This window comes from Microtus pennsylvanicus, chromosome 14, assembly GCF_037038515.1.
Source record: "Microtus pennsylvanicus isolate mMicPen1 chromosome 14, mMicPen1.hap1, whole genome shotgun sequence".
NCBI lineage: Eukaryota > Metazoa > Chordata > Mammalia > Rodentia > Cricetidae > Microtus > Microtus pennsylvanicus.
The window spans coordinates 13,012,598-13,029,690 of NC_134592.1; the positions used below are offsets into that span (position 1 = coordinate 13,012,598).

General features: G+C 42.8%; 1 protein-coding gene across 2 annotated transcripts in view; it reads left to right on the top strand.

The window, feature by feature from the left end:
- Atg2b (autophagy related 2B) overlaps positions 1–17,093 on the top strand; it is a 77,508-nt gene that overhangs the window by 16,549 nt on the left and 43,866 nt on the right. Inside the window, exons 5-15 of one of the 2 annotated variants that reach the window (XM_075948119.1) lie at positions 379–541; positions 2,322–2,501; positions 4,406–4,502; positions 5,096–5,281; positions 6,177–6,331; positions 6,420–6,522; positions 8,749–9,010; positions 11,156–11,306; positions 11,799–11,891; positions 12,003–12,191; positions 14,493–14,766. In XM_075948119.1, the coding sequence (XP_075804234.1) occupies positions 379–541; positions 2,322–2,501; positions 4,406–4,502; positions 5,096–5,281; positions 6,177–6,331; positions 6,420–6,522; positions 8,749–9,010; positions 11,156–11,306; positions 11,799–11,891; positions 12,003–12,191; positions 14,493–14,766 (1,853 nt within the window). The remainder of the gene's footprint in view (positions 1–378; positions 542–2,321; positions 2,502–4,405; positions 4,503–5,095; positions 5,282–6,176; positions 6,332–6,419; positions 6,523–8,748; positions 9,011–11,155; positions 11,307–11,798; positions 11,892–12,002; positions 12,192–14,492; positions 14,767–17,093) is intronic. The other variant, XM_075948120.1, reaches the window with a different exon arrangement.

Sequence of the window (17,093 nt, forward strand, 5' to 3'; positions counted from 1 at the left end):
AGTGAAATAGGCATAACCCGAGCTGAAGGACCTAACAGCACCCATTCTTTCCTGCTCTTTAGCTACAAACTTCATGACTTAATCTCAGCAAAAAGAACTGAAATCAAGGTATCTGATAATTCTGAACCACTGGATCCAGGGGATTTTTTGATTTAAACCCATTTTCACGAGGACCAGGAATTTCTTGCTCCTTTACAATCCAATGAACACTTGAAAAGAACTACAGAAGAACAGTGTGTAGCTAAGCGTGCCCGCACAGGACTCGGGACACTACACCAGACGTTTGACTAGCTCTGTAGATCAAACTGGCTTTGAACTCATCTCATTGAAAGTACATGTCCCAGGAATTCCTTACAAATGTCCTTTTGTACCTTTCAGAACCGTGTACTGTGATGAGACTGCCGATGAGTTCTCAGGAGTCAATGTGCATCAGCCCACAGCGTTTGCTCACAAACTGCTGCAGCTCTCTGGAGTGTCTCTCTTCTGGGATGAATTTTCTGCTTCAGCAAAATCTTCCCCCATGTGTTCAACTGCACCAGTGGTAAGAAAAATGAAACAATCCCCCAGATAGTGGTGGAGGTGTTGCTCAGTTGGTGGAGGGCTGGCCAAGCAAGCCTGAAGTCCCAGGTGCATCCTCAGATAGTGCGTTCAAGGCCAACTGGGTGTATGTAGACACATGAGATTGTCTCAAAATAATCAAACCAAAAACCAATTCAACAAAACAATCAAAAACATGGTCACAATTTTTTAGAAGTTTCATTCAGGTATGGGAGTACAGCACTCGAGAGGTTAAGATAGGAGGGCAGCCTGATCTACTAGTGAGTCTCTAAGAGTAAAGAACCAGGGGACTGTTAAGTTTTCCCAAATAGACATTCATTAGTGAGTCTCCCTCTGGTTTAGCAAATCTTGTTAATTCAGATACTTAGCTAATGTAGCTGATACCAGCTCTGAACCCCTGAATCTCTGCCCATCCTGCTAGACTTGCTGCTGCCTGCCATTGGAATCAAGTTGGCCTACAATGTGCAATGGAAGGGCCATGGAGTCAGCCCTGGCTGGCAGCTCCTCCCTCCAAGAATTCTGCTCATTAGTTAATGGAGAAATGTTTCCTACATATCTGTAGGTAAAATGAGGTGCTAACATCTGAGGGAGCCAATCCTAGTGGTCAAGCCTCTGGGCATGCCTGTGAGGATCCTCTAGATTAGGTGGGCAGGCCTTCCCTAAATGTGGGTCTCTCTCTCTGTGGTTTTTCAAGACAGGGTTTCTCTGTGTAGCCTTGGAGCCTGTCCTGGCACTAACTTTTGTAGACCAGGCTGGCCTCAAACTCAGAGATCTGCCTGCCTCTGCTTCCCAAGTGCTGGGATTAAAGGTGTGCGCCACCACCACCACCTGGCTGTAGCTTGCTTTCTAACTGTGGGTGCCATGGGAGCAGCTGGCCTTTGACCACCTTGCTTTTCACACCCTGGTGGAATGTGTGCCTGCACCCAGGAGCTAGAAGAAACCCCTCTTCCTTAAGTTGCTTCTTTGCCAGGTATTTTGTCACAGCAACTGGAAACATGGCTCATGCAGTGCCTCATCCTTTCACATTAAAAAGCTGTGCTACCTTCCGTGGCTTAAAGGCTCTGTTAGTGAACATTATCATGGACTCTGACTTAGTGTTTTCTATTATTAAGAGCCTTTAATTCAAAGCACAGAATCTTTTTATAAGTTGGTACATCTATAATTTGCCTTTATATTCAAGTCAGATCTTTTCTTTTTTAAAAAAATTATTTATTTTTTTGAGGCAGAGTCTCTCACTTTGTCAATGTGTGGCTCAGGTTGACCTCAAACTAGTAATCTCTTGTCTCAACCTCCTGAATGCTGGGATTATAGACCTTACTTCGATATTGATTTGGTTTACACATTGTATATTATTTGAACAGATACTGTGTATGTACGATGTACACGAGCATAGATACACATACAAACTTGTGTGTACTGCATTTGGGGGCATATGTGTGGGGATCGGAGGACAACTTTGTAGAGTCAGTTCTTCCATTTTTATGTACATTGTGGGATTGGACTTAGGTCTCCAGGTTTGGGGCAAATGCCTTTACCCACTGGATCATCTTGCTGGCTCTGCACTAGTCTCATAAAGTCTTTTTCAATGACTTGTTTTTATTTCCAAGGTGCTGTACTAACACAGTAATGTTCCATTTTAGCCGTAGATAATGGTATGTCCAGTGTGATGATGCAGTTCTCATGTCAAATCCAAGGTGACATTTATATACACCCGGACTCATTTGTGCTAAAATAGTTACTTTATTTTTATTACATTATTGTAGGAAACTGAGCCAAAGCTGTCACCTAGCTGGAATCCCAAAATTGTTTATGAGCCACACCCACAATTAACTAGAACTTTACCAGAGATAGCACCCTCGGATCCAGTGCAGATTGGAGGTCTAGTGGGCAGACTGGAATTGAGTCTCACTTTGAAACAGAATGAAGTGCTTCCAGGAGCCAAGGTCAGTATTGTTGTGTTGTCTCTGTAAAACTACAGGTATTTATTTAATCTACACAGGGGCATAGTGATTAGTTGCTGTGGGTTGTCCTGTGACTAAGTATCTACTATCTTCCTTCACTCTCAGTGTTCTGGCCCAGATTTCCTGCTTTCCTTTTTGTGAACTACTCTCAGGTTAAGAAGTCCTTGACCAGGTCTTCCCGCTGCTGGCTTCTGAGGAGGTTGCTAATGGAGCAGATAGTGTAGGTAGCTGTAAATACTGCAGGGACTGCCCTGCTGTGGCAACAGCCTTGGGAAACCAGAGCTTGTATGTCTTTGGGGAGCACATTTTTTTTTTTTAATTTATTTATTTATTAAGGATTTCTGCCTCCTCCCCGCAACCGCCTCCCATTTCCCTCCCCCAGCTGGCTTTGGGAGCACATTTCTTAAAGAAGTAAGACCCATGAGCAAAGCTTTCATGGTTCTGTTTGCCTGGATATGGTCTACATCCATAAGCTCTGATTTCCATGCAGATGTAAAGTTTTGCACACTGTATTTTGATATGTGTTACTATTCTGTATGTTGATTTTTGAGTTCTACATACTAAGGGACAGAGTAGCAGGTGGTAGTATTGTATGGTGGTATTATAGTCCAGTTCCAGCCAGTATTGAATATTTGGAGATACGATCATCCTTGCCTGTACATTAATGTTTTTGTATACTAACGTGTATATTTTGTTTAATGTAAATGAATATTATATGGAAAAATTAAGTTCTAGAGATCAGTAGTGGGCAGCACAGAGCTTAGAGTAGATGTAACAGGGCAGCATGAGGTTAGAGCTTTAGTCTTTCCCAGCATTCCTTAAACCTGAGTCTTTCAGCTATGAGTTCTGAGATAGTGCCTCTGGAGGCTGTTGTATATCACACATTCAATTTTAGTGGATTTTTGGGGAAAGTATTATACAGTAGCAGGGGACTGCTTTGGCTTTGTTATTTCCAGTGTTTTATATTTTTAAAAGATACCAGTGAGTAATTTGTTTTTTGTATTCCAAATTCAGAATGTACCCATAATGAAGCATCCTTATGACAATTAGAAATGAAACTCCTGATTTTCCATCTCAATGAAAACCAGAGATTGTGGTTTCAGTACAAGAAATAAACTTGTCCAGTAACAGAAACACATTTCCCCACTCTGGATATGGCCTGGGTATCACCAGTCTGTAAGGAACCCCATAAAACACTGTCTGTAGGCACAACAGGAGAGCCATGTCATAGAAGGAGTAAGGCTTTGCATTTGTGTCTGCCTAGGTTCAGATCTGGCTGCAGAGCTAATGTTAACTTTGCTTTGTGGGTCTGTGTCCTTGTCTGTAAAACAGAAACAGTAATAAGTAGAGAATAGGGGCTGGGTGATGGCTTGGTGCTCACCACACCAAGTGAGACAGGAGGGGAAAGTGTGCACAGAGAACAAGAAAGAAAGCATTCATTAGTGCTGATTTCTGTCTGGGTTTCGATTGTGGCTTCTAGCTTCCTGTGCAGGAGAAAGTAGTATCCGTGCAGCGCGCACAGTAGGCTCCTGAGAAGCATGCTGTAGAGTCCCAGTGTGGCCGACCCAGTCTCACAGGCGCTGACACCATTGGTTCTAAGGATTTGGTTGTTCTGAAGGGTGATGAATACCATCTTGTTGCTGTGTTTACAGTCTCCAGAAGACTTAGAGACAGCATGATGCTGGACTTGCTGACATGGAATTTCTCAGGGCTTTCCCTCTTGCAGCCACGGTTGCTGGTCTATATGCCCTTTAGCTGAAATTGTGTGAATTAGGTGGAGCTGCCCAACACCAAGGGTGATACTTACCTTAGTACCCTAACATCTACCTAATTCCTGGTGATGAGCTTGTAAAGTACTTACTCTCAACTGTTCTTATGTCTTTAAGTTGGATGTTGATGGACAGATAGATTCCATTCATCTATTCCTGTCACCAAGGCAGGTACATCTGCTTTTGGATATGTTAGCAGCTATTGCTGGACCAGGCAAGTATGACTGTTATAATTATTTCCTCTAATTCTTGAAACTGCTAGGTGAAAATATAAAACATAGACTGATGAAAATATATTATTTTGGAGTATATGGCATTTAAGGTACATTCTAAGTAGATATGCTAATTACTTTATTGTTATCATGCTGTACATTTGCATTCAGGTTATTTGATCACATTCATTTGAAAAATTGTTCTGAGCTAGGCAGTTGGTGGCTCATGCTTCAGAAGCAAGCAGATCTCTGTGATTCAAAGCCAGCCTGGTCTACAGAGAGAGTTGTAAGTCAGCCAGGGCTATACAGAAAAACTCTGCCTCAAAAAACTAAACCAAACAAACAAAAGAACCCAAACAGTAAAAATGTAATTTTTGTATACAATGACTCACACACATTATTTTAAGTACTTATATCTTCTAGAGTTAAGAGTTTAGATTGTTTGCTACTTGCTTATGTTTCTTAGGCCCCTGCTTGATGTAACTGGCTTCCTGCTAGTGTGATCAGGTTGCTATTGGATAAGTGGGGTTTTGGAAAGAAGTGCTTAAATAACTAACTACAAATTGAATTTTTGTTTCTTTTTATATACTTGTAGAAAATTCTAGCAAAATTGGGTTAGCAAATAAAGATAGGAAAAATCGACCCATGCAGCAGGAAGATGAATATCGAATTCAGATGGAATTAAACCGGTATTATCTGAGGAAAGATTCTCTGTCTATGGGTGTATCTTCAGAGAAAAGCTTCTATGAAACAGAGACAGCTCGTACACCTTCTAGCCGTGGTAAGCAGCTTCCGCAGTCAACACTAGACCTATGTTATTTCATTGGTGGAACAAACATTTAGCAGTGGGGAACAGAAACCCTACATGGGGGCATTTGGTTCTGTTCTGTTGGCTCACCAGCAATACAGTGATGCACCAGCACTACCGTTTCTCAAGTGTATAGTTGGCCTAAGCAATGGTGTTTTTCCCTAAGGAAAGTCAGTTTGTAAAAATGTACAGCGACACATAAGTAGCTTGGGAATAACTCATTATATAATTGTGTGCAGTGTACAGCCCTAAGTAGGAAGCATTGATAACCTTTCCATCTTGTTGGTGTAATAATTACCCACTATTCATTACAGGGATTTTTGGACCGTATGAGCACTAGTGTAAATAGTAAGAGTCTGGTGAAATGTGAACCAAGTAAAAAAAATTAAAGCCTACTTAAGAACTTTGAGACATAACAAACTTGATTTATGTGAGGTCAGACAATCATTAGAGAGAAAACATTGATTTGTCAATAGAATTCTAATTGTCTCTGGTCCTTCTTTCCCATCTGGGAAATAGCTGTATTCGTAAGAAACCAGAGATTGCAAATAGTTACACAATTTTATCTTTTGCAGCTTGGTGCTGGAGATGAAACTTAGGGCCCTGTGTGAGCTTGTGCTATTTAAAAATCTGAATTTTAGCTTGTAACTTGCCATATGACAACTAAAAATTTGCTGTATTGCTGCATGTCATATAAACCCACAAAAGACTCGGGGAGACTTGACCTTTGCTGACTGTGCAGTTGTGTGTTTACTGTGCTGCTGACGACCGTGCTCAGCGCACCACACACAGCTGTCTATTAGTGTGGCTAAACTACTTGGAGTACATAGGTGGAATATATCATGTGATGAAGCCTAATTCTCTCTAGAAGAAGAAGTTTTCTTCTCCATGGCCGACATGGACATGTCTCACAGTCTGTCTTCTCTTCCACCCCTTGGAGACCCTCCACACATGGACTTGGAGTTATCCCTGACTAGTACATACACAAACACGCCTGCAGGATCGCCGCTAAGTGCTACTGTGGTAAAGTATTACTCCATATTCTCTGTTCTTCAGAAGACACCTCTAAGAGCCTACACTTTATTTATGTATTTAAACCAATCTTTTGCAGCTACAGCCAACATGGGGAGAGTTTGCGGACCACAAAGAGCAGCCTGTAAGAGGGCCAGCATTCTCGTCTGACTTGGTCCACCCGGCGCCTTTACCAAAAGCTGGTTAGTTTCCACCAGAGGCCTTGAAAATTAAAAGGAAAAGCATATCTATAAGATAATGTGTTTTGCTTTTTCCCCTTCCCTACTTTCAGAATAAACATCTGATTCATTTTTTTCTCTCTCTCTATCATTTATGTATCTCTGTCTGTCTACCTATGCATAGCTATCTATTTATTAATCATCCACCTACTCTTTTCTGTGCTTCTGGGGACTGTTACCTAGGGCCTTGTACATTGCAAGCTTACACTCTGTACTGCTATATTTTTGTGTGTGTGTGTGTGTCTTTTGTAATTTCTCTTTTAGTCTTGGACAATCACAAAGTTTAGAAAGAAAAGAATAATTGAGTAGTTCATTGGAAAATATTTTAGAATAGTTACTTATTCGTTATATTCTATTTTTTGTTTGTTTGATTTTGTTTTTGACACAAGGTCTTATGTAGTGCAAACTGACTAACTGTGATCGTGATCTCACTTGACCTTTTCACCTTCACTGCCTGGGTGCTAGCTAGGTTGCTAGGTGTATGCCACTATGCTTGGTACTCATTATAGTCTTTGTATATTTAAATACATAGATATTATAGAAAAATTCTATGTTTCATATCATTGCAATTTAAAACTTACAGTTAATTATCTGATTTGTGTGTCTGCGTGAGTGTGCATGTGTATGGTGTGTAGGTAAGCCTATGTGTTTATATGTGATGTGTGTGTTTACGTGTGCCTGTGTGTATATGGTATATGTATTTGTGTATGTGTACATACATATGTGTTTGTGTGTAAGTGTATGCACATGTATGTTTGTATATATGATTATGTTGTGTTTTGTGTGTATATGTGTAGGTGTGCTCATGTGTGTATATGTGCTGTGTGTATGTGTGTGTGGGCCTGTGTATGTATATTCATGTGTAGCATTGGGCATAGAACCTGAGGCCTTGACAGTTCTCAGCCAGTGCTCCATCATTAAATTTTACCCTAGCTTCTTGAGTCTTTTTCTCAGTGTTTTTGTATTGTTTGTTAAAAAAAAAAATCTGTTTTGGTCCTGCCCTTCCCTCCCCAGTACTGGGGTTGAGCTCAGTACCATGAGCATGCCAGGCAATTGCCTGTGACTGTTCTTAGTACCATGAGCATGCCAGGCAATTGCTCTGTGACTGTTCTTAGTACCGTGAGCATGCCAGGCAATTGCCTGTGACTGTTCTTAGTACCGTGAGCATGCCAGGCAATTGCTCTGTGACTGTTCTTAGTACCGTGAGCATGCCAGGCAATTGCCTGTGACTGTTCTTAGTACCGTGAGCATGCCAGGCAATTGCTCTGTGACTGTTCTTAGTACCGTGAGCATGCCAGGCAATTGCCTGTGACTGTTCTTAGTACCGTGAGCATGCCAGGCAATTGCCTGTGACTGTTCTTAGTACCGTGAGCATGCCAGGCAATTGCCTGTGACTGTTCTTAGTACCGTGAGCATGCCAGGCAATTGCCTGTGACTGTTCTTAGTACCGTGAGCATGCCAGGCAATTGCCTGTGACTGTTCTTAGTACCATGAGCATGCCAGGCAATTGCCTGTGACTGTTCTTAGTACCGTGAGCATGCCAGGCAATTGCCTGTGACTGTTCTTAGTACCGTGAGCATGCCAGGCAATTGCTCTGTGACTGTTCTTAGTACCATGAGCATGCCAGGCAATTGCTCTGTGACTGTTCTTAGTACCGTGAGCATGCCAGGCAATTGCTCTGTGACTGTTCTTAGTACCATGAGCATGCCAGGCAATTGCTCTGTGACTGTTCTTAGTACCATGAGCATGCCAGGCAATTGCTCTGTGACTGTTCTTAGTACCGTGAGCATGCCAGGCAATTGCTCTGTGACTGTTCTTAGTACCATGAGCATGCCAGGCAATTGCTCTGTGACTGTTCTTAGTACCATGAGCATGCCAGGCAATTGCTCTGTGACTGTTCTTAGTACCGTGAGCATGCCAGGCAGTTGCTCTGTGACTGTTCTGTACTCGATCCTTGCTCTTCAGAATTTAATTGGACAATTCCCAAACTTAGAGAGTTTGATGTGGAGCTTTTGGTTGATTTTAATTTTTTTCTAACACAGTTTTATAGTCTATAAGATGTGTCCACACATTTCTGCTTACTGAGATGGACTCTTGGTGCTTTAGGTGCAAAAGTCCTGCATATCAGATGAACAGGGTAGCAGTCTAAGATGTTCTGAATCCTGACTCAGAGAACTGGATGTATTTCAGCCCTGCCCTCTAGGTCTGTTTCAGTGGATGAATCGAGGCCTGAGTTCATCTGTAGACTGGCAGTCGGCATCTTCTCAGTCTCCGTGCTTCACATCGATCCTCTGTCTCCAGCGGAAACATCCCCAAACGTTAATCCATTGACACCCTTGGCCGTCGCGTTCTTCTCTCGTATAGAAAAGATGGACCCAACAAGATTGTCAGCAGAAGATTTTAAGTCCTTCCGAGCAGTCTTTGCAGAAGCTTGTTCCCATGATCACCTTAGGTGAACTCTCTGATTACTTCAGAAAGAACCACATGCACACTGTGTCATCTGTCTACTCCCTGTTTGGTTTTCAGTGGATAACGAGTGAAATTTACTGCAGTACTACAAAGATACCATAGGGTCTCTCCTTCACATTGTAGTGTGAGAATGATGCAGATATAGATCTAGATAGGTTGTAGCTTCCTCCCTGGTTTTTTTTTTTTTTTGGTGTGTGTTTGTGTGTTTTGTTTTTTTTTTTTTTTGAGGCAGGGTTTCTCTGTGGTGTAACTAGCTTGTTGACCAGACTGGCCTTGAACTCACGGAGGTCCGGAGGTCCGACTGCCTCTGTCTAGGATTAAAGGTGTGTGCCACAAATGCCCAGCTCCTCATCCCTGCTATCACTATTGAAATGATGGAAATGGTTCTTAGGGCACTGGCAGTGGCAGAGATGGTGCTGTGCTGAGAGTGGTACTGATGAGGAGAGCTTGGGAAAGGCTGGTGCTAGGCCATGAGAGGTGGGTAGCAATACCAAGCCTGGGCTGAGTGTTCAAATGTTTTTTTTTTTTTTTTTTTTTTTTTTTTTGCTTTTCAAGATAGGTTTCTGTGAAACAGTCCTGGCTATCCTGGAACTCACTTTGTAGACGAGGCTGGCCTCAAACTCATTGACATTCACCCACCTCTGCTTCCAGAGTGCTGGGATTAAAAGTGTACACCACCACCGCCAGACTCTGCTGATTCTTAAAACCGTGAGCCCTCATGAGTTGAGGCCTAATAGATGGGCTGACTAAATTGGATACTATAGGGTTAGCATGCAAATGTTGTTTTATTTTAGCAGGGCGGTGGTGGCACACGCCTTTAATCCCAGCACATGGGAGGCAGAGGCAGGCGGATCTCTGGGAGTTCGAGGCCATCCTGGTCTACAAGAGCTAGTTCTGGGACTGGCACCAAAGCTACAGAGAAACCCTGTCTCGAAAAAACAAAACAAAACAAAACAAAAAAAAAAAACCAAGAAAAACCCTTTTATTTTAATATAAATGGTGATCTGTAAAGTGAGTGATATTTTGTATAATGAGGCAAAGAAAATTTGTATTTTAGAGAATGCTTGTTTTTGGAGACAGGATCTCATGATATATAGTCCAGTCTGGCCTCAAACTTTCAGGCAGCCTCAGATAACCCTGAATTCCTCTCTGTCCTTGTGCCTCTACCTTATGAGATGATGGGTGTAAGCTGCCATGCTTGGTTTTAGGCAGTGCTGGGGTTGGACCCAGGGCTTCATGCATGCAAGGCTAGTGCTCTACCAATTGACCTAAACCCTTGCCCCTAGCTCAAGGTAATTTTAATGTAAATTTTCTGGAGTGTTAAAATTAACATGTGAAGTAGTTTTTAACCACCATCAAAAGATGCTTTACATGTTAGGACCATAGTACTTCAAATTACATTGTAAGAACCTTTTTCCCTCAGTTTTGTCAAATCTCCAGATATCTGCAAGTAGAAAATATGACACAAAAACCGTGAACCCCATCAACTGAAGTTTTAAAGTTCTGCGTCATTGTTGGTCCTTGGTTTTTGGGACAGTCTCAACTGTAAAATATACCAGTCTCAAACTCATGGTCTTCCTGTCTCATCTTCCAGAGTACTGGGATTTCGGTGTTTGCCACTATGCCCAGCTTGAATGATGTTTTTAGATAGTTTTAAGAATCCATTTCATACATTTTACAGATCTGCAATTTTTTTTAAGTTGTTTTGTTTTAAGGCACGGTTTTGCTGCCTAACCCTGGCTGGCCTGGAACTGACTATGTGTAGACTCTAGACATCCATCTGCCTCTGCCTCCCAAGTGCTGGCGTTAAAGGCATGTGTGTGCCATGATGCCTGTCCAGGTCTGAGATTTTATCCACTGCAGGATAAGTTTGGAGTGTCGAAGAAGGAGGAGCAGTGTTGGGCAATACAGGCATCCTGGGAAATTCCCCACAGTAGAGATGCTAAGGAATAGGAAATGTGAAGCTCATGTCCTTAGGGATATTAATGATTACTAGCAGCTTGAACTTGGTAGAGTAAGCATGTAATTATTATACTAACATTCGTATGTTGCTCTCTAGGCTTATGTATATTGTTTAATCTAGAAGCTTGTGGAGACTTTTAAATGCTTCTTTCTTCTTTTATGGTAGATTTATAGGCACTGGCGTCAAAGTGTCCTATGAGCAGAGGCAAAGGTCAGCTTCCCGCCATTTTAGCACCGACATGTCGATTGAGCAAATGGAGTTTTTGGAGTGTCTATTCCCAACAGATTTTCATTCTGTCCCTCCCCACTACACAGAGGTAAATGTTGCATACTCCCTTGGATGATTTTTAGATTTGTTTTGCTTTTTTAAGAATCGAATGAATAATAACAGTTTTCTTTAGAGCATACCAGCACCACAAAGAGTATTACTGTTTTATTGTTGTGATTGTTGAGACAAATTTTAAAGTATGTCGTTCAAGGTTATTCAATGAAGGTAGTAATAATTTGAAATGAAATGAGAGTTATCTGAGGAGGCAGACAGGTTATGAGCCTGCTGTTTTATTTTGTTTTAAAGTTTTTTCTTAGCTATTGATCAGTTTGAACCCTTGCTTCAGATGAGGAGCTGAGGCTCACAGAAGTTTGCTGCTTGAGTGAGATTTACATTGCTAGAAAGAGGCAGAAATGAAGTTTGGGGCCAGCTTTTCTGACTTCAGAGAGCTCCTCTCACCTCAGTACTGCCTCTGTAGATTTCCATGATCGATTGCAGCTTAATGCCCTAGCTTTAACTCATCTCCATCCTTGTCTTTAAGCTCCTAACGTTCCATTCCAAAGAAGGGACTGATGCCCACCTCCCCGTGTGTCTTCAGCTTTACTATAAGCACTCTGAGACTAGAGGACCCCAGGTGAGTCCTCCCTGTGGCTACCACTGCAGATTGTTATGGGATTTTTTTTGTCACAATTGTTAAGTTTTATAGTTTTGTTAATAATTGTGTGTGTGTGGTTTTTTTTTAAAGGGTAGTCAAGCAAGACTGAGTTCAGTTCCTCAGAAGGCGGAATTACAAATTAAATTAAATCCAGTGTGTTGTGAGCTGGATATCAGTATCGTGGATAGGTTAAATTCCTTGCTTCAACCACAAAAACTCACCACAGTAGAGATGATGGCCTCGCACATGTATGCATCATATAATAAGCATGTTAGTTTGGTAAGTATGTAGACGTTGGACATAAGCATTGGGATTTCTGAGAAAAGTCCTAACAGATTAAATAGACTATGTCAGAGCAATATTACTTATAATAGTAAAAAGTAGACATTTAAAAATTATTTTTACTTTTTGAGACAGCATCTCTACATAGCCCTGGCTATCCTGGAACTCACTGTGTAGATCAGGCTAGCCTCGAATTCAGAGATCTGCCTGCCTCTGCCTTTTGAGTGCTAGGATTAAAGGTGTGCACCACCATGCTGGGCTTAAAAATTACTCTTAAATTTCTTGTGCAGTTCTGACCTAAAACTTGATATGTAGCCAAGGGAAGACTTTGAACTCTTGATCCTTCTGCCTCTACCTCCCTAGAGCTGGGGTCATAGTGTACACCACCTAGCTCAACAATGCTACTTCTTTGCCTTGATGAGAACCAGGTAAGGTCTGGTAATTTTACTGGAAGACATTTCCTGTTTTATTTCTAACAGGGTATGCTGTGTGGTATCAGCTGCATGAAGAAGGCTCTGCAGGAAGGGTTAAGTGAGAAATAGAATGTTTTTCCATGCAAACTTTTTTTTTTAACCTTCTGAGATAGCATCTCATTGTTAGCTCAGGTTGGTCAGCCAGGAACTTGTGTTCTTCCTGTCTCAGCCTTCCCAGCAGGAAACTTCGGGCATGCTCCACTCTGTCTCACTTTCCTTAGACTAATGTTAAACTGTACATGCAGAAAAAGACGATATGCAGAAGAATGACTAGGCCCATAAGTTGACAGTATTTGATTGTAGCACAATGGGATTGGACTTGGAGAATACTGTAACATATTCATGAAGTCTTATTTTCATACATTCCAGAAACTCGAATGGTGTAAAAAGTAAAGCCAGGTAGCACAGGTCTGCTTTTGAGAATGAAGAGTGATTGGCATCGTATTGTATTACTTTGCTCAGCTCTGCTATGTGGCATGGACTTGTATTAGCACATTGGGAGTTTGAATGTATGGCCTGTAGGACCAGGCCCAGCCTGAGAGGCAGCTTTAGGGGAAAGGAATCAACACAGCAGTGACTGCCCACGATCAGATCTGCTCTGGGACTCAAACAGGCGGCTGTCATTTGGAACACACTTAGGAAACATGAGATTCAATCTAAAAAGACAAGAAGGAAAGGCGCAGAGACATTTTATTTCCTGCCTGTTTTACCCATCGTTCCTGGTGTTTAGACTAAAGCAGCATTCTTAAGTGTATAGGCCAGTCTCTATTTGCTGTTAACCTTGGCTGTGTTGGGATGACCTTATCATCCTTGGTTTTATTTTCTTAAAAATTTGTTTTTATTTTATGTGCCTTGATATTTTGCCTGCATGTATGCCTGTCTGTGTGAGGGTGTCAGATCTCCTGGAATGGTAGTTACAGACAGCTGTAAGCTGCCATGTGGGTGCTGGGAATTGAACCCAGCTCCTCTGGAAGAGCAGTCAGTGCTCTTAACCATCTCTTCAGTCCCATCCCTAGTTTTCTTTAGTATGAGATTAGAGTTTGTGTCAAGAAGTCCAATAGGGATGAGATAGAATAGATCTGTGAAAATGCTGGTTTCTAACTTTAGAGAAGAAAGGGAACCCGCTAGAAGCAGGGAGGGGCTTGGCAGAAGAATGAATGGGAACAAAACGTACTGACATGTGCAGGAAGATGTCACAGTAAAGCCTTATATGTTTGCCTTGCTTGTAAAAATCCCAGGCTGCCATAGGAAAGGCTCGACGCTGACTCGGAAGATGAATGTTGAAGCCTTTATTAGTTTCAGGATATTTTATTGAAAATTAAAAATTGACTTCTATTTGAATGGCATGATTTTAACTGGTGTATGTGGGGGACTCAGGAGTCATTTGGTGAACACTTGGAACCTTTGTGTGCCCTGCTCTGATCATAGGCCTGGAAGCAAAGAGGAGTAAGACTGGCCTTTGTATATGGCAGCAGTTATATTGGGCCCCTTAGGGCAGCCTAAAATGGGCAGATTCTTCAAACTGAGTGTTGAGCATGGTATTGATTTTTAGTTTTGTTGGATTTGGTAGTAGGCTGGTTCACACCTTTTCTTTTTAGTTTATGGTAAGATGTGTAGGGATCTATAGTGTCTTTCTTTTTACTTATTTTTGTATGAAGATTCAGCTTTTGCCTCAGCAGTTTTGATTTGGGCAATAGCTGTTTCATTTGAAGCTTCATTATACAGTAGTGGTTTTTCACTTGTGTCTGGATGCATTGTGGCATGTGGGGGAGCAATGATAGGATCTGCGGAAATGCTAAGCGCTGCTGTGATTTATGTCTTTCAGCATAAAGCTTTCACTGAAGTGTTTCTAGATGACTCTCACAGTCCTGCGAATCGTCGGGTGTCTGTACAAGTTGCCACCCCAGCACTGCATCTTTCTGTTCGCTTTCCCATTCCTGACCTTCGGTCAGACCAGGAGAGAGGACCCTGGTTTAAGAAGTCACTTCAGAAGGAGACCCTCCATTTAGCATTCACAGATCTGGAGTCTCAGACAGAGTTTGTGGGAGGATCCACCCCAGAACAAACTAAACTGGAGCTGACTTTTAGAGAGCTAACTGGTAAGACTGAACGCACTAGCGGAGAGCAGACTCTGTGCGGAACACTACTCCTGACAGCACCCAAGATGGCAAACTTGGGAACACTTAGAAAATAGAGCAGCAGCTTTCCCCAAGAACTGTGTGGAGATAGAGATACAGTATAGTTAAAAAAGAGATGCTGCGAGGCAGGCATGGTGGTAGCTCACGCCTTTAGTCCCAGTACTCAGGGGGTAAAGGCGGGCGAATCTAAGTGAGTTTGGATCAGCCTGGTCTACAAAGTGAGTTCCAGGACAGCCAGGGCTACACAGAGAAACCCTGTCTCAAAAAGAAACAAACAAGCAAAAAAGATGCAGCACAATGATTGATTTGCTTTGATGAAGTTCTTATTTTCTTTTTTTTTTTAATTTATTTATTTATTAAGGATTTCTGCCTCCTCCCCGCAACCGCCTCCCATTTCCCTCCCCCTCCCCCGATCAAGTCACCCTCCCTCATCTGCTCGAAGAGCAATCAGGGTTCCCTGACCTGTGGGAAGCCCAAGGACCGCCCACCTCTATCCAGGTCTCCTAAGGTGGGCATCCAAACTGCCTAGGCTCCCCCAAAGCCAGTACGTGCAGTAGGATCAAAAACCCTCTGCGATTGTTCTTGAGTTCTCAGTATTCCTCATTGTCCTCTATGTTCAGCCAGTCCGGATTTATCCCATGCTTTTTCAGACCCAGGCCAGCTGGCCTTGGTGAGTTCCCAATAGAACATCCCCATTGTCTCAGTGTGTGGGTGCACCCCTCGCAGTCCTGAGTTCCTTGCTCGTGCTCCGTCTCCTTCTGCTCCTGATTTGGACCTTGAGATTTCTGTCCCGTGCTCCTCTGTCTCTGTCTCCTTTCATCGCCTGATGAAGGTTAATATTCATGAGGATGCCTATGTGTTTGTCTTTGGGTTCACCTTCTTACTTAGCTTCTCTAGGAACATGTATTATAAGCTTATTTTCTGAAGGAATGCAGTGTTAGCCTTTTATAGCATTGCTTTTCACTTACTGTGTGCTGATAGAGGCTGGATAGCCTGCACGCTACTCTCTGCTGGGTCCTGTACTGAGCGGGTCACATACATTCTGTCGTTTCCTTTAGTTGTTCCCACCATGTGTTAGATTTACTGACCCGTGGGCTGAAGAGGATGTGTCTCCCAGCTCAGGGGTAGTAAAGACCAATCTGACACCAGAGCCTGTGTTCTCAGTCACTACACTAACTCACTCCTGTGACACTTAAGATCTGGTATATTCTGTGTCTGTGTGGGTTAATGACCAGGCTGTGTGGAAACTCAGCCCCTGCCTCTGCCCTCTGACACTAGTGAGGGGACTCACACCTCAGACTTTCCCTTGTCTGCTCTGATCTCGGAGTTGGACAAGTTTTTGGAGATTCTTAAATAGCACTTGCCAGTGACTGCTTCATGAGAGGATGTTTAGGTACACTCTGCCATTCCTTATCTCTGTGGACTTGAAGCTCTCTGATTTAGAGGAAAACTATAAGAAGCCAGTGTAGTAATAAGGGCGCGGCTGGGCTGTGTCCCCAAAACCCCAGCCGCCTGCCCGGCTCGGCTAGCTTATGCCCCGAAATAATTACACAGACACTGTATTCTTTTAAACACTGCTTGACCCATCTCTATCTAGCCTCTTCTAGGCTAACTCTCGCACCTGGACTAGCCCATTTCTTATCATCTGTGTAGCACCGGTCTTACCGGGAAGATTCTAGCCTAAGTCCATCTTGGGTCGGAGCTTCATAGCGTGCGTCTTCCCTGGAGCAGGTAGCATGGCGTCTCTCTGAAGGCATCTGCTCCGGAGAGCAGAGCTGTGGAGTCTGACCTCACTTCCTCTTCCTCCCGGCATTCTGTTCTGTTTACTCCACCCACCTAAGGGTGGGCCTATCCAATGGGCCTAGCAGTTTCTTTATTGCTTAGAGCCAATGAAATCAACAGATTGATATATGACACTCCCACATCAAGCCAGTGTGGTGGAGTTACTTTGCATGTACAGAGCACACACCAGAGTATACATGTGTCCTTATGTTTACCGTGGATAATTAGCTGATAAGCTTTTCTTTGTTCTTTTCTACCCACGCTGCAGACTGAATTCAGGGCCCTGAATGCTGGGCAATTGCTCTGCCTCTGAGATATAGCTCCAAGCCACAAACTTTTCTTCTGTGAAGAAATAATTGGGTCTGGAGAGATGCTCAGTGGTTAAGAGGACTTTCTGTAAAAACCATGAAGACCCAAGTTCAGATCCCAACACTCATGTAACAAGATGAGCAAGGTCACCCTCATATGTGCCTGAAGCCACAGTGCTTGAGGATAGAAAGTGGTCC